This window comes from Rhinichthys klamathensis, unplaced genomic scaffold, assembly GCF_029890125.1.
Source record: "Rhinichthys klamathensis goyatoka isolate OS25496 unplaced genomic scaffold, OSU_Roscu_1.1 h1tg000294l_1, whole genome shotgun sequence".
NCBI classification, from domain to species: Eukaryota; Metazoa; Chordata; class Actinopteri; order Cypriniformes; family Leuciscidae; genus Rhinichthys; species Rhinichthys klamathensis.
In genome coordinates this window covers 236,910-255,553 of record NW_026606813.1, presented here as the reverse complement: position 1 = coordinate 255,553, position 18,644 = coordinate 236,910, and the positions used below count along the sequence as shown (strand labels likewise).

At 40.7% G+C, this 18,644-nt stretch overlaps 1 protein-coding gene across 1 annotated transcript in view; it reads left to right on the top strand.

Moving 5' to 3' along the window:
* Nucleotides 1-16,674, top strand: part of LOC130103625 (alkyldihydroxyacetonephosphate synthase, peroxisomal-like) — a 37,501-nt gene extending 20,827 nt beyond the window's left edge. Inside the window, exons 7-14 of the mRNA XM_056269914.1 lie at nt 780-856; nt 1,872-1,984; nt 2,509-2,578; nt 3,434-3,495; nt 4,107-4,196; nt 5,385-5,484; nt 8,285-8,342; nt 16,130-16,674. Of these exons, the coding sequence (XP_056125889.1) occupies nt 780-856; nt 1,872-1,984; nt 2,509-2,578; nt 3,434-3,495; nt 4,107-4,196; nt 5,385-5,484; nt 8,285-8,342; nt 16,130-16,251 (692 nt within the window). The 3' untranslated portion in view covers nt 16,252-16,674. The remainder of the gene's footprint in view (nt 1-779; nt 857-1,871; nt 1,985-2,508; nt 2,579-3,433; nt 3,496-4,106; nt 4,197-5,384; nt 5,485-8,284; nt 8,343-16,129) is intronic.
* The last annotated feature ends 1,970 nt before the right edge of the window (nt 16,675-18,644 follow it).

Here is an 18,644-nt window from a genome sequence, read left to right as displayed (position 1 = left end):
TTGTCCAGAAAGGAAATAAAGACATCATCAAAGTAGTCCATGTGACATCAGTGGGTTAGTTAGAGTGTTTTGAAGCATCGAAAATACATTTTGGTCCAAAAATAACAAAAACTAAGACTTTATTCAGCATTGTATTGTGTTCCGGTTCTGTTGTGGATCCGCGTTCACGAGTTTTCACAGTTCTTAGTCATTTTCGTGCATAAATACTGATAACTATTCAAATATTTGTACCACAGACATCAACAAATCTCTACCAGATGACAGAATACTACCATTTGACAGTATCATCATATTGCCAGTTCTAAGAAACAGGAAGTGAAGTTTGTAAGTGAACACAACACTGGTTACTTAGTGTGCTATCCGCTAGGCCACGGCAGCGACATGACTTGTTGTGTGTGATATATTTCACACACAGATTCATGTCAGCTGATTTTTTCAATTTATCTGAGATCTTGTGTTGGTTCTGAGGTGAATCTGACTGCGTGTGTGTGTGAGATTATTAGAGGAACTGCTATCAGGATGATTTATGTGCAGCGTTGCCTCTCTTTGTGTCTCCAGTCATTACTGCGCTATTGTTCACACCGCTAATAAATCTGACACAAAGGCCTCTGGGAAATCCGAGGGGCAAAACTGAGGGATGCTTGGTGACGTTAGAGCAGCACGAGAGTCATTCGCTTCGAGCGGAAAGCTTACGACTGCACACAGCTCCTGAAAAAAGGGGTGCTCAATGATTGCGTGATTAATACCGAGGTTTACTGACGTTTTCAATGTTTTGACAGGTCATGCACTCAAGCCGCAGGTGTCCTCCATGTTCACGTCATTCGTGGACGGCTTGAAAAAATTCTACATAACAAAGGTGAGAAAGAAGCGTGAATGTGTGTCAATAAAGTTTTGCAACAATTAAGTGCTGTTATAGAGCGCAACTGGAAGTAAAAACTCTCCATAGGGAAATCGATTTTTAACGATGACTTATAAATCTTTAAAGACGGCCCTACTGTGAGTGACGAGGTTGTCGATGAATGGTATTTGCTTCTGTTGAAGCCGTCAGCCAGCATTATTTTAACTTAAAATGTTTAACAGCAGAATTTGTGGTGAAAAACTACATTACCCATGATGCTCTACTGAAAATTCCACCAATCAGAGAGTCAGAACGTGGCTAAAGATCTCATTAACTCCGCCCACTCCCATGAAGCACTGCGAATGATATAATCGCGTATCTCAAAATACTTAAATATATGATTATATGCATATGCAAAACTTATTATATATATTATATTTACATGTCATATACATAAAATCAGCTGTTTTTAATGAGTAGTTTTATGTTTCTTCATTGTTTTTAATTCGATTATCTCATTTGCAATGCTTCATGGGATTCCTCACCGTAGCCGTTAAGTATACAGTCTTGTACCTTTGTATTTTTGTTTGATTTTCAACATTTTTATTGTTATGGCTCTCCTCGGAGCTGGTCGGCTCGGTTCATGGCTTGTAACTCTTTAACAAAGACTTTTTAAAATCCCTATGGGAAAATACTAAAAGAGTGGGCGGGCACTAAGCACTCTATTACGCCCCTCTCTGGAATACTTCATTCTGATTGGTCAGCCACTGTATTCTACATTCTAAGCAAGAAATGTTGCTAGACTGATTTGATTGGCTTGTGAAAAGTAGCCTCTGATATTATTGGCTAATATTGTTTTTTTTTTTTTACGCCCACACAAACTTGAAATAAAATCAGAAATGAAAACTCATTTTAGATGAAGCAAATTGTCAAAAAGGATTATTATTATTTTTCTCCTTAAAAATAACGTTCACTGATGGATTGTGGGTCTCTTTAGATTTCATGCTGTCTAACCGTGCAACTCTGCTCTCAGTTTAAAGGATTCGACCCGCACCACCTGTGTGTCGCCACGCTGTTATTCGAGGGGGATCGTGGGAAGGTTTTGCAGCACGAGAAACAGGTTTACGACATCGCAGCCAAATTCGGGTAAGAAGCCCTTGGTTTTTGTGTGTGTTCTTCCAATCTATGCCGTTTCTATGGAACCAGAGTTACTATTTCACCAGTATAGTTCAGCATGGGTCATTAGGGTCGCGACCCCTGACCTTAACTGACCTTTCTGATTGTATACGAAAGCACTGGCGTTTGTCTCTGTCTTTTCATGCTCCCTCATTCATCACGGCTCTTTCAGTGGCAGTGATGGGTGTGTGAGGAAAAGAGAGCACAGATTGAATGATTTCAGCATTAAAGGTTGGTTTGATTTTGCGAATATTTGATTAGAGGCCGATTGTGATGGATAGAAGGGGATGAATGGATAGATCCCACAGCTGACCTTATTGACCCACTGCCTCCGTGTGCGTGTGTGTGTCCATATGGGAAATGTTCACCAGACCACAAACGCCTTGATGGTTATTCTCTTGCAACATTGACTGTGCTGAAAATATATGATTTCCCACTTCACGTCCCAATGACCTGTACTCTGTTTTGTTGCTGTGTGTGTGTGTGTGTTTTAGGGGACTGGCAGCAGGAGAGGACAACGGTCAGAGGGGTTACATGCTGACGTTTGTGATCGCGTATCTCCGGGTGTGTTATGAATCCCCTTCATTTCAACAGACTTCAAAATACACCAAAATGCAACTACAAATAACTTGTATTTTTATATCTAGCCCTAAATGTGTGTTTAGGATGGCATGTTTTTTTTTTCATTCAAAAGTCATGGGTCAGTACGATTTTTTATTTTATTAAATACTTTTATTCCATATGGAAACATTACATTACATGACATTAAGGCCATTTATAATGTTACAAAAGATTTTGTTCTTTTGAACTTTCGAAGAATCCTGAAAGAAATATATCACAAATATATGAAGCAGCACGACTGTTTTCAACACTGATAATAATCATAAATGTTTCTTGATCATCAAATCATCATATCAGAGTGATTTGTGAAGGATCATGTGACACTGAAGACTGGAGTAATGATGCTGAACTTTCAGCTTTGATCACAGGAATAAATGACACTTTATTATAGTATATTCACATAGAAAACAGTTACTTTAAATGGATATAATATTTCACAATATTACTGTATTTCTGATCAAGTAAATTCAGTCTGGGTGAGCAGAAGAGAATTTTGAAAAAACAAAAAAATCGTATCGACCCCGAGCATTTGAAGTATTATATATATATATATATATATTTATATATAGCTGCTTGTGAACAAAATGATAGTGTGATATATAATACTTGCCTATGATTGGTCAAGCACTGATTGCATTACGTCAGCGGTCCGGTTTGTCCCGTCAGGGTTTATTTTGAGATGATACAGCAGACTCTACACTATCCTTATAAATGTATCTCCGAACATATACATTTGTTCTTAAATGTACGCTGGGATTGAATGAACAGGATTGAATATGTGTGTGTGTGTGTGCGCAGGATTTGGGAATGGACTACTACGTGATGGGAGAGTCGTTTGAGACGTCTGTGCCCTGGGACAGGTATGCGATCACTTGTTTTGCACTGTGCTCTGTCTGTTGATCGCCCACGCTCTCTTTAACACACGCTGTTGTCTCTGTCTGGAGGCGTTAGTGGAGGTGGGAAGGTTACAAGGACACAAAGTAAAGGGAAAACTTTCAGACTCAATGTGTACCTGTAATTTTGGCTCTTAGTATTAACACAGATCATGAACAAAAAGCAAAACTCATGTGAACTCTGAAAATTATACATGAATTTTGAACAATACCTGTTATTGTCTTTTTTGATCCACTTCAAATGTTGACTACTGTAGTTTTTTCTGTTTTGTTTTTGCTATTTGTTTTTGTTTAGTTTAGTTGTGCTTTTGTTTATTTTTTGTTTTGTTTTTTATTTGAGTTGTATATTTGTATTTTTTTAGGGGGGGTTGTGATCATTTTGTATTGATTTTATTGTTGTATTTTTATGTTTTTCCCCATACTTAAATTTTTGTTGTATTAAAGTTTTAATTATTTAAATTTGACTATTTGTAACATTTCAGAATAAAAGTGATTAGGTGACTTTTGGGCCACTCTTGTCTACTCTTGACAACACATTATTTAGTATTTATCTTTTCTTTCTTTTTTCTGTCTCTCAGGATTTTGGACTTGTGCAGGAATGTGAAGGAGAGGATTGTAAGAGAGTGTAAGGAGAGAGGAGTTCAGTTCCCTCCACTGTCCACATGCAGGTACACACACACACACACACACACACACACACACACACGCACGCACACGTCTATCTTTCTGACCTTTGATTTGCTGTCCATAAGTAAGCGTCTAACAACCATCCTGACTAGTGTTAAGTGAATATTACCCACAAGACCCTAGCATGGTGGTGGCAACTATTGTATAACCCAGCACTGTTTACGTTTTATTCATTAAATGTACAAATCTAGAGGTATAGCTTAATGCATTGTTTAGTGAACTCTGTGTTCATTCTTATCTCACCTTTACCGTCACACAGAAAGAGAGTGAGTTTTGGGCTGAAGAGCATTTCCTAGCCATTCATTTCCTGTCGTTTGCTTTCCAGCTGTGTGTGACATGATTGATGTGGCCATTTAACCTCTGCAAAACCAGATAAACTTAAACTTACTTTGTCTCAAAGTCAAGGGTCACACAGGCAGGGCCTGGATAGAAAGCATGTCAGTGTCTCTCACTTTCTCTTTGTGCCTTTCTAGACTCATTAAAAACCCCAAAGCAGCCGTAAATCCGCTTTGGCAGGAAGAATATTACGATTACTGATTCTAGAAACATCAAACACTCCTCATCCTCTCAGAAATAAGTGATTTTGAGGTGTATATACCAGAACAAAATAAGAAAACTGAGCAAAATTAGAGAAATTATGACGGCCATCACAGTGTCGTAATTACCAGTGGAAAAAGCTGGATTTTATTTGAACCTAGACTTTTTGAGTTGCTGTGACAAATAAAGAAATCATAGCAAACAACGCATGTATTATAGATATAGATATCTTTAGTTGATGGTAAATTAGTATCATGATTGTAAAAATGGCCTGTACAATTTCTGTATGCTTTTTGTGCACCGTTGATGAAGAATTGTTATAAAGCTTGCTGGATAATATCTAAGTGATGGATAATAATGTAACTAGCAATAGCTTTTCATTTATTGGAACTTCAAGTCAATGGCTAGATTTTATGTATTATACATGAGTATATTTTAGTGTAATTATGGTCCCTAAAAGTGCACTCAGTATTATTATAAAAAGGTATATTATAAGTATTTAAAAAAATTATAATAATCATGGCTACATCCACATCCACACCACTAGGTGTCAGTATAATGGTGGATATCTTCCCTGGATGGACTTGAAAGCATCATAACTTATGTTTTTATCTTTGTTTTTCTCTTTCCAGAGTTACACAGACGTATGATGCAGGTGCTTGTGTGTATTTCTATTTTGCCTTTAATTACCGGGGTCTGAGTGATCCAGTTCATGTCTACGAACAAGTGGAGGTAAGGACAACAAGAAAGGGAAAGATTAGCAATCGATCTTTAAACTAGTACAAATATTTCTCAATATTTACCGGTGAGAGTAAAATGAACTGTCCAAATGAACCTTGCAACCCTAGCTGATAGATCTAACTAAACATTTATTTAACTACTAAAAAGCAGACCAATCAAAACAGACTGGGCCATCTGACCAATCAGAGCAGAGTAGACCAATCACAACGGACTGGGTCATCTGACCAATCAGAGCAGAGTAGACCAAACACAACAGACTGGGCCATCTGACCAATCATAGCGGAGTAGACCAATCGCAACAGACTGGGTCATCTGACCAATCATAGCGGAGTAGACCAATCACAACAGACTGGGCCATCTGACCAATCAGAGCAGAGTAGACCAATCACAACAGACTGGGCCATCTGACCAATCATAGCAGAGTAGACCAATCGCAACAGACTGGGTCATCTGACCAATCAGAGCAGAGTAGACCAATCGCAACAGACTGGGTCATCTGACCAATCAGAGCAGAGTAGACCAATCGCAACAGACTGGGTCATCTGACCAATCATAGCAGAGTAGACCAATCGCAACAGACTGGGTCATCTGACCAATCAGAGCAGAGTAGACCAATCACAACAGACTGGGCCATCTGACCAATCAGAGCAGAGTAGACCAATCGCAACAGACTGGGTCATCTGACCAATCAGAGCAGAGTAGACCAATCGCAACAGACTGGGTCATCTGACCAATCATAGCAGAGTAGACCAATCGCAACAGACTGGGCCATCTGACCAATCAGAGCAGAGTAGACCAATCTCAACAGACTGGGCCATCTGACCAATCAGAGCAGAGTAGACCAATCACAACAGACTGGGCCATCTGACCAATCAGAGCAGAGTAGAACAATCACAACAGACTGGGCCATCTGACCATTCATAGCAGAGTAGACCAATCACAACAGACTGGGCCGTCTGACCAATCATAGCAGAGTAGACCAATCGCAACAGACTGGGCCATCTGACCAATCAGAGCAGAGTAGACCAATCGCAACAGACTGGGTCATCTGACCAATCAGAGCAGAGTAGACCAATCGCAACAGACTGGGTCATCTGACCAATCATAGCAGAGTAGACCAATCGCAACAGACTGGGCCATCTGACCAATCAGAGCAGAGTAGACCAATCTCAACAGACTGGGCCATCTGACCAATCAGAGCAGAGTAGACCAATCACAACAGACTGGGCCATCTGACCAATCAGAGCAGAGTAGAACAATCACAACAGACTGGGCTATCTGACCATTCATAGCAGAGTAGACCAATCACAACAGACTGGGCCGTCTGACCAATCATAGCAGAGTAGACCAATCGCAACAGACTGGGCCATCTGACCAATCAGAGCAGAGTAGACCAATCGCAACAGACTGGGTCATCTGACCAATCAGAGCAGAGTAGACCAATCGCAACAGACTGGGTCACCTGACCAATCATAGCAGAGTAGACCAATCGCAACAGACTGGGCCATCTGACCAATCAGAGCAGAGTAGACCAATCACAACAGACTGGGCCATCTGACCAATCAGAGCAGAGTAGAACAATCACAACAGACTGGGCCATCTGACCATTCATAGCAGAGTAGACCAATCACAACAGACTGGGCCATCTGACCAATCAGAGCAGAGTAGACCAATCACAACAGACTGGGCCATCTGACCAATCAGAGCAGAGTAGAACAATCACAACAGACTGGGCCATCTGACCATTCATAGCAGAGTAGACCAATCACAACAGACTGGGCCGTCTGACCAATCATAGCAGAGTAGACCAATCGCAACAGACTGGGCCATCTGACCAATCAGAGCAGAGTAGACCAATCTCAACAGACTGGGCCATCTGACCAATCAGAGCAGAGTAGACCAATCACAACAGACTGGGCCATCTGACCAATCAGAGCAGAGTAGAACAATCACAACAGACTGGGCCATCTGACCAATCATAGCAGAGTAGACCAATCACAACAGACTGGGCCGTCTGACCAATCAGAGCAGAGTAGACCAATCTCAACAGACTGGGTCATCTGGCCAATCAGAGCAGAGTAGACCAATCTCAACAGACTGGGCCGTCTGACCAATCAGAGCAGAGTAGACCAATCTCAACAGACTGGGTCATCTGACCAATCAGAGCAGAGTAGACCAATCACAACAGACTGGGCCATCTGACCAATCAGAGCAGAGTAGACCAATCACAACAGACTGGGTCATCTGACCAATCAGAGCAGAGTAGACCAATCGCAACAGACTGGGTCATCTGACCAATCAGAGCAGAGTAGACTTGGAAAGGAGGGGTTTAGAGAGACTGAATCTTCTGAAGAGTCGTTTGAGAATCTTTGAAAAATGGGGTGATGTGCAATGTATATTATGAGAAAATGATATTATGAGAAAATGAAAGTATTTTTTTACCTTTTACCATGGAGTCTTTAAAATAGATCATTTTAATTAAAGTGCCCCTATTATGCTATCCAAAGGAACTAACAACCCTAGCTGATAGAACTTACTAAACATTTATTTCACTACAAAAGTAAGGGCTTGCTAAATATTTTGAAAGTTCTGACTCGAATCAGTGAATCATTTGTGTTTGTTTATTTGTGTGAATCAGTGAATCATTTGTGTGTTCACTGGAATGGACTGTCCAAATGAACCTAGCAGAACTATTTATTTCTCTATAAAAAAGAAGGGCTTCTGAGACAATCTTTCTCCTTTTAGGCTTAAAAAATTATACTTAACGTCTTGTTTTGCTTCTATTGTGTAGCATGCGGCCCGGGAGGAGATTCTTGCCAATGGAGGAAGTCTGTCTCACCATCATGGAGGTGAGTTTCACCACACAGCACGTGAATCATCTGAAATAAATGAATCTATTAAACCGAACACACGCAGACCTCGGCTTCTAGACTCCACTACTCAGCCTTTTAGAGAACGGTAGCGTTGGGGTCGGTGGTTTGTCCTGTTTATTGGGTCTGAGACACATGACTTATCTACATTACCGTCCGCCTGCTGCTAGCTAAACGTCACCAGACTCATTAATCACACACACACACACAGAGATCTGTAGCCCACAGGTCGAGTCTTAAATGGACGGATAAAGGAATAGTTCACTCAAAAACTTTGTTTCCTGACTCTTATTTCATTCCAAACTGAACGACTTTTTTCTTTGTTCTGTGGAATACAAAAGATACAATTCTGAAGACTAATAATTTAATACTGTGAGTTAATATCAAAAGAGTTGTCTAATGCTGCGACCTGATCAGATTTGTGAATGAATCATTCAAAGATCAGATGGAAAATCACATCTTTTATTTCACAGAAGAGAGAGAATAAAGTATTTGAAACGATGTGCAGGTGATATTTAATTTTTGAATGAACTATACCTTTGAAATGAGAGAGGAAAGGGTGAGCTGATGTTTATAAACTTTCATGACTGCTATCTAAAAGAAAGAAAGCCATGCTGATGGTGTGTGTGTGTGTGTGTTGGGGGGGGGGGGGGGGGGGGTAGTTCTCTGTAATTGTGATTAATAGCGGTACTGCGGTACTATCTGCCTGCCGACAGGCCCTTTTGTCTACACACAATCACAGCATGACAAATGAAGTGAGTGTGTGTGTATCTGGAAAAACAGATGTAGTCTGGGCTGGCGAGGTGGGAGGGCGCAGGAGAGAAACACACAGTTTACTAACCTGTGTTTACCACGGGTCAGAGCTGTGAATACACACGCTTGCCAGACCTCCACTCGCTCTAAACACAAACACACACAGTTCCTTAGATGCGTACACACGGTCAGTGTGCAACAAAGCAAACTAAACCAACAAAAATATGCCCTTTGAACCTTGAAAGAACACGTTAAAATAGATGTGCTAAGAGTTAAAGAGAGACCGTTCAAACAGCCTTTAGTGAGGGAGTCTGAAATAACCTGAACTGATTTGCATTTGTCAATCACTTGACTGAATAACTTTGGTGGGAGATTGGTGACGTCTTGAAAACATTGACAAAATGAAAGTTTAATACAGCCCTAGCAAACCGAACTAACTAAAAATGTGTTTCACTACAAGAAAAGAGAATGATTCAGTGAATCATTTGTGTGAAATGAACTGTCCAAAGGAACCTAGCAACCCTAGATGATAGAACTAACTAAACATTTATTTCATTACAAAAAGAAGAGCTTCCAAGAATATTTTGAAAGTTAGGACTGAAATGAATCGGTGAGTATTTGTGGTGGGGGAGGGGGTGTTATTTTGTGTGAATCAGTGAATCATTTGTGTTTTCATTGGAATGAACCATCCAAATGAACTTGGCTTGCAGAACTAACTGAACATTTATTTCACTACCAAGATGAAGGGTTTCCGAGAACATTGTGAAAATAATGACTCAAATGAATCAGTGAATCAATTGATCGTGAAAGTAATGACTCAAATGAATCAGTGAATCAATTGTGTGTTTAAGCGGTTGGTTTTAGTGAATTGCCCTAACAAATCTAGCAAACGGAACTAACTGAACATTTATTTCACTGCAAAAAAAAAAAAAAAAATGAAGGGCTTCAGAGTACATTGTGAAAATAATGAATCAAATGAATCAGTGAATCATTTGTGTGTTTAGGTTGGTCATTCAAAGGAACTATCCAAACAAAGTGATTCACTAAAATGAATCAAATATTCCAGTGCTGTCCAGACCAACGATCACCTCAGCTGTCCTACATGTAGTAACAGTGATGTGTTTGGACTCATGCGACCGCTACAAAGTGCAACACTTTTTCTGGTGCCGTGACCCGGATTCTAAGAGTTCTTGTTGGTCTTCACAGTAGGAGTTTTGTTTTTCGGGTTTGTTTGTTTGGAACCATGCAGATATGCTTAAACGTGTCTTCTGAGCACAGCATGTGTGGACACACGCCTGAGGAAACACCAACAGCGTGTGTGTGTGTGTGTGTGTGTGTGTGTGTGTGTGTGTGTGTGTGTGTTTTTGCAGGTGAAGAGCAGGGGTTATACGAGTGCATCAGCCTCAAACACACTCACACTCCTGAGCTCTTCCTCTTTATTCAGCCGTTGTTGGACACACACACCTATGCTTTTGTCCCTGGCTGTAGTTTCTGCATGTCTCAGCTGTGTGAAAGTGGTTATGAGAGATGAATAGTGACAGGATAGTGATGGAAAGAGAGAGCTGATGGCGAGATGATAGATGTGTAAATTATCTCCGTGATGGAGGCAATGATGCAGTCATGCCTCCTTCTGTTTCTGTCTGTCGCCCAGCACACACACACACACACACACACACACACACACACACACACACCGCTGGGCGTTTGAGGAGGGGCCGCTCGTGATTGGCTCGTGTGCGTTCGGTGGGCCGGCCCTCTGTTCTCTCATGCGAGATGATTGGCTCTGTCGCCACTAGACCTGTTTGCATATGCACAGCTTGGGCGGTTGCCAATAGCGATCAGCCCTGGCCCTAAGCTCCGCCCCCTTCTCATACGGTAATGTATTATGACGAAACGCCGTCTGGTCGCTTATCAATCATAGTAAGCGTGTGAGAGACAGACTGAGAGACGTCGAGGTTTTCTAAACTGCTGTTCTGACAAATATGCTGTGTGGGATTATATTAACACAACACTCATGAATGTGTCATTGATTTAATGATATGAGAAAGAAATCATAACTATATTGTATTCTATTCTCTTCAATTCTTATATTATATTAGCAGATTATTTTAATTAACGAAATTTTATAGATGCATGAAGGTGTGAATTATGTCTAGGGGCCAGCATATCTATCTATCTGTCTGTCTGTTCTATGATTTATTAAGAATAATTATTAAATAGCAGTAATAATAATGGATTCATAATAATGAATAATATTTAATAACACTGTTCAATCCCCCTATTTTATGTTTAGATTTGTTCCTTAATCTAACTTGATTCATCTTTTAAAAACAACTATAATGATATAATGTTTTAATAATAACAATAATTAATGATCTTGACTAAACAATTTAATAACACTGTTCAAACTAATCTTCAGCAAATTTCTAAATTAATATCTATTTTCACACTCTACAATATAATATTGTGATGCCTAAAATCATTTGTAGCATTTAAAGATTTGAGGGGTTTATTTTTATTTACTATTTAACAAAATGGTATAGAATATTAATATCAGCCATTTATCGGCCATAGCATGAAATTAGTCTTCAGCTTGAAGGCTTTAATATCAGTGATTGATAGTGTTTTTGTGTTGTTTGTTTGTTTGTTCGGCCAGTAAGCAACAACCTAACAACCTCATAGCAACATATTAAAAACACTCTGTTTAACTCAACACAGAACAGCGACGCCCTGGCAACCATCAGTTTTCATATCATTTTATCGTGTCATATTTTATAAATAGCATTTTTAAGTATTTTTGATAGGTTATTTACTATCAATTTATGAGATGTAATGTAATATTTTGTTACAAAGTTGTTTAACTGATATTGATGTATATGTTTGGTGGAGTTTAGTCTGAACATGAGAGCAGCAGACAGACAGACAGACAGTCATTCAGACAGACAGACAGACAGACACAGTCTTCATACAGACAGACAGACAAACAGTCATACAGACAGACAGACAGACAGTCAGACAGACAGTCATACAGACAGACAGACAGACAGTCATACAGACAGACAGACAGACAGTCATACAGACAGACAGACAGACAGACAAACAGACAGACACAGTCTTCATACAGACAGACAGACAAACAGTCATACAGACAGACAGTCATTCAGACAGACAGACAGACAGACACAGTCTTCATACAGACAGACAGACAAACAGTCATACAGACAGACAGACAGACAGTCAGACAGACAGTCAGACAGACAGACAGACAGACAGACAGACAGACAAACAGTCATACAGACAGACAGACAGACAGACAGACAGACAGTCATACAGACAGACAGACAAACAGTCATTCAGACAGACAGACAAACAGTCATTCAGACAGACAAGCAGTCATACAGACAGTCAGTCATACATACTGTATACTGTAGACAGTCAGTCATACAGACATTCATACATACAGACAGACAGTCAGTCATACAGACAGACAGACAGACAGACAGTCATACATGCAGACAGACAGACAGACAGTCATACAGACAGACAGTCATACATACAGACAGTCAGTCATACATACAGACAGACAGTCATACATGCAGACAGACAGACAGTCATACAGACAGACAGTCATGCATACAGACAGACAGACAGACAGACAGTCATACATACATACAGACAGACAGTCATACATACAGACAGACAGACATACAGACAGACAGTCATACATGCAGACAGACAGACAGTCATACAGACAGACAGTCAGTCATACATACAGACAGACAGTCATGCATACAGACAGACAGACATACAGACAGACAGTCATACATGCAGACAGACAGACAGTCATACAGACAGACAGTCAGTCATACATACAGACAGACAGTCATGCATACAGACAGACAGACAGACAGTCATACATACAGACAGACAGTCATACATACAGACAGACAGTCATACAGACAGACAGACAGTCATACATACAGACAGACAGTCATGCATACAGACACAGTCATGCATACAGACAGACAGACTGACAGTCATGCATACAGACAGACAGACAGTCATACATACAGACAGTCAGACAGTCAGACAGACAGACAGTCATGCATACAGACAGACAGACAGTCATACAGTCAGACAGACAGACAGTCATGCAGACAGACAGTCAGACAGACAGTCAGTCATACATACAGACAGACAGTCATGCATACAGACAGACAGTCATACATACAGACAGTCATACGAACATTCATACAGACAGACAGTCTTACAGACAGACAGACAGTCATACAGACATACAGACAGTCATACAGACAGACAGTCTTACAGACAGACAGACAGTCATACAGACAGACAGACAGTCATACAGACAGACAGACAGTCTTACAGACAGACAGACAGACAGTCATACAGACAGACAGACAGTCATACAGACAGACAGACAGTCATACAGACAGACAGACAGACAGTCATACAGACAGACAGACAGTCAGTCATACAGACAGACAGACAGTCATACATACAGACAGACAGTCATGCAGACAGACAGTTATACAGACATACAGACAGACATACAGACAGTCAGTCATACAGACAGACAGACAGACAGTCAGTCATACAGACAGACAGACAGTCATACAGACAGTCATACAGACAGTCATACAGACAGTCATACAGACAGTCATACAGACAGACAGTCATACAGACAGACAGTCATACAGACAGACAGACAGTCATACAGACAGTCATACAGACAGACAGTCAGACAGACAGTCATGCAGACAGACAGTTATACAGACATACAGACAGACATACAGACAGACAGTCAGTCATACAGACAGACACATACAGACAGACAGACAGTCATACAGACAGACAGACAGTCATACAGACAGTCAGACAGTCATACAGACAGACAGTCATGCATACAGACAGTCATACAGACAGACAGTCAGACAGTCATACAGACAGACAGTCATGCAGACAGACAGTTATACAGACAGACAGACATACAGACAGTCATACATACAGACAGACATACAGTCAGTCATACAGTCAGACAGACAGACAGTCATACGGACATTCATACATACAGACAGTCATACAGACAGACAGTCTTACAGACAGACAGACAGTCATACAGACATACAGACAGTCATACAGACAGACAGTCTTACAGACAGACAGACAGTCATACAGACAGACAGACAGTCATACAGACAGACAGACAGACAGTCATACATACAGACAGACAGTCATACAGACAGACAGACAGACAGTCATACAGACAGACAGACAGACAGTCATACAGACAGACAGACAGTCATACAGACAGACAGACAGACAGTCATACATACAGACAGTCATACATACAGACAGTCATGCAGACAGACAGTTATACAGACAGACAGACATACAGACAGTCAGTCATACATACAGACAGTCATGCAGACAGACAGTCATACAGACAGACAGACAGTCATACATACAGACAGACAGTCATACAGACAGAAAGACAGACAGACAGTCATACAGACAGACAGACAGACAGTCATACATACAGACAGACAGTCATACAGACAGACAGACAGACAGACAGACAGACAGTCATACAGACAGACAGACAGTCATACAGACAGACAGACAGTCATACAGACAGACAGTCAGTCATACAGACAGACAGTCAGTCATACAGACAGACAGACAGTCATACATACAGACAGTCATACAGACAGACAGTCATGCAGACAGACAGTTATACAGACAGACAGACAGACATACAGACAGTCAGTCATACATACATACAGACAGACAGTCAGACAGTCATACAGACAGTCAGTCATACAGACAGACAGACAGTCATACAGACAGTCATACATACAGACAGACATACAGACAGACAGTCAGTCATACAGACAGACAGACAGTCATACAGACAGACAGACAGTCATACAGACAGACAGACAGTCAGACAGACAGACAGTCATGCAGACAGACAGTTATACAGACATACAGACAGTCATACATACAGACAGACATACAGACAGACAGACAGACAGTCATACAGACAGACAGACAGACAGTCATACAGACAGACAGACAGACAGTCATACAGACAGACAGTCATACAGACAGACAGTCATGCAGACAAACAGACATACAGTCAGTCATACAGATAGACAGACAGTCATACAGACAGTCATACAGACAGACAGACAGTCAGACAGACAGTCATGCAGACAGACAGTTATACAGACATACAGACAGTCATACATACAGACAGACATACAGACAGACAGTCAGTCATACAGACAGACACATACAGACAGACAGACAGACAGACAGACAGTCATACAGACAGACAGACAGTCAGACAGTCATACAGACAGACAGACAGACAGTCATACAGACAGACAGTCATACAGACAGACAGTCATACAGACAGACAGTCATACAGACAGACAGTCATACAGACAGACAGTCATACAGACAGACAGTCAGTCATACAGACAGTCATACAGACAGACAGTCAGACAGTCATACAGACAGACAGACAGTCATACAGACAGACAGACAGACAGTCAGACAGTCATACAGACAGACAGACAGTCATACAGACAGACAGACAGACAGACAGACAGGCAGAAATGTGAGTTGTGCTGCTGTAGTTTCTCTCCTCTGGGAGCTCAGGGATAATGAGTTTGATAGTCTGCTGCTCTCCATAAATCACATCATGCAAAACATCTCAGCGTTTCAGCAGTGCCGCCCACCGCAGAACATCCATCATCCAACCTCTCTCTCTCTCTCTCTCTCTCTCTCTCTCTCTCTCTCTCTCTCTCTCTCTCTCTCTCTCTCTCTCTCTCTCTCTCTCTCTCTCTCTCTCTCTCTCTCTCTCTCTCTCTCTCTCTCTCTCTCTCTCTCTCTCTCTCTCCCCCTCTCTCTCTCTCTCTCCCCCTCTCTCTCTCTCTCTCTCCCCCTCTCTCTCTCTCTCTCCCCCTCTCTCTCTCTCACAGTGGGAAAGCTCCGGAAGGAATGGATGAAAGAGAGCGTGTCCGGCGTGGGGCTCGGCGTGCTCAAGTCGGTGAAGGAGTTTGTGGATCCTCAGAACATTTTTGGGAGCAGAAACCTGTTGTAATTCAGCAACACTCATGCGTTTTCTATTATCTTCTAATCATATTTGATTTAAACCTCATATTCCCGTCTTTCTCGCACAGTAACACGATAAACCACTCCTCTGTTTCTCATTAACCCCATCGCCTTTGACCTTTGACCTCTTCTTCAGTGAGGTGCAGGACTCCTCCTCCTCCTGATCACGTGACTTGATTTCTCGCCGGTCTTCCCGTGACTGAACAGGGTTTTGAAACTGTGAGGTCTGTGTCTGGCACTACTGTTGTGTTTCGTACATCAGCAGACTGAATTATGCTTTTTAAAGCAGTGTGCCTTCTGTCTGTCTGTCTGTCTGTCTGTCTTACACTCCTCCTTCTGAGTGACTCAATGTTTTATTATCCTCTCTTCCTTACTGTACTTTTGCCTTTTCTATTCATCAGCTCAATAAACTGTATATTTTTTTTTTGGGGGGGGGGGGGGTTAATCTCATGAGAAATGTCCCAATTGTATTTCACTTCTAAAATCAAAAGAAAAAAGGCACATAAAGCCAATTTTTTCAACCATTATGAATTTTTGAACTTCAAAAATATGCACCGAATCTCATTAAGCAAATATGAAGAAAAAAAAACTTAAATTATGGTAATTAAAATGATTATTCGTGTAATGAGAATGAGGGAATATTATGGAAGCTTGTTTCCACCACAGAATAAAACATTTTAAAAGATAATTGAGACTTTTTATCTCACAATTGCGACTTTATATCACGAAATTCTGAGGTAAAAGTTTCAATCACCCTTTTTATTTTTCATTCTGTGGCGGAAACAAGCTTCCATAGAATATGCATAACTGTCATGAATGTCATGGAAATTGCCCTAATATTGCTTTTTTTAAGTCGTTTTATTCTTAACACTTTATAATAAGGTTTTATTCACCAACATTAGTTAATGCGTTACTTGACATTAATAAAGAACAATACAGAATGTATTCTTACATATTTTTGAAACATTCTAACATCAGTAAATGCTTTATGAATGAATGTGAGGTAGCAAGGATCAATAGTATATAGTTTTTGTCGTTCATGATACCAGCCGTAACTAATCTACTCAACCTTATTGTAAAGTGTTGTTTTTGTCTTTTGATTCTGGATGGAGGGAATATGATGTTTTCGTGAGATTGACTCTCTTACGAGGTGCAGTGTGTGTGTGTTGAGCCTGTAAACGTGTGTGTTGTGCTCTGGCTGCATCATCTGCATCAAATCTCTCCTTGTGTTTCTGCCAAAGACTGTCAGCATCTCTTCTACTGCAGACTTGCTTCAGCCACACACACACACACACACACACACACACACACACACATCCATGTGTCCTGTATATAAACATGAGCACACAGTTTAGAGAGGATGTTCACCGAAGATCCATCACGATAAATTGTATTTTTTTAACACAACATATGCAAAAAAGCCAGAGATGATCTGAACTGGGATCTAAAACATTATATGTGACTGTTACGTGCTTTGATTTGTATGTGTTCAACTTTGAGGAAAAAATAAGCCTGTCAGAATTCCTCCGCCGTTCATCTGTTGTCGATTTCCCAGAATGCAACTGAGTTTATTACACTTTCAGAGTCCGTTATACTTTGCTTTGACGTGGATGATATGTAGGAGATGCTTTCTTTCACTTTAAACAGATAATCCTCATTCACTCGCCCTCGTGTCGTTCATCTGTGGGACTCAAAGAGAGATGTTTGGAAGAATGTTCACGCTGCTCTTTTCTAGACCATGGAAAAACAGGAAAAGGGCCAAAAGTAGTCCAAACAATATCCCAAGTAATGTCAGATTTGTCTGATGAACATTCAGAATTTGACATTATAGATAAAACTTCCCCGATCGCCAAAGCTCTGAAATCTCATTCGCATTTCTGCACATTAAAATTGCCGCATCATGACGAGTTATGAGACGCATAAACTGCTGTCGATGATGATATTATAGTGTGCTGCAGGGATGACTTCAAATCCACCTCTTGTTTCCTCAAGATTTTTCAATTTATGAATGAAATAAGGTCTGTGGTAAACACAACTTTACGATACGATACGATATTTTACGATACTTACACACGTTTTGCTCTACAACACCGATATCGAAAACGCACATTTTGAAGCTGTTTGTTTTAGAAAACGTATGTTTCTAGTAAGTAACAAGATAAGGCAGTTTGGTGTGTGTGCAGTTTGACGTCCATGTATTGTCAATTTATGTTTACCACATATTATTCCACTCATAAATTGAAAAACCCCATAGGAGAATCAGGAGGGAACCAGACTTCCGGGTTTTCCGGGTCATTCCTGCAGGACTCTATTGCAAAAGAGAAGTCTGATACTTTCATGTTGCTTTTCACTTTTTCTTATTCACTGTCGATATACTAAAAA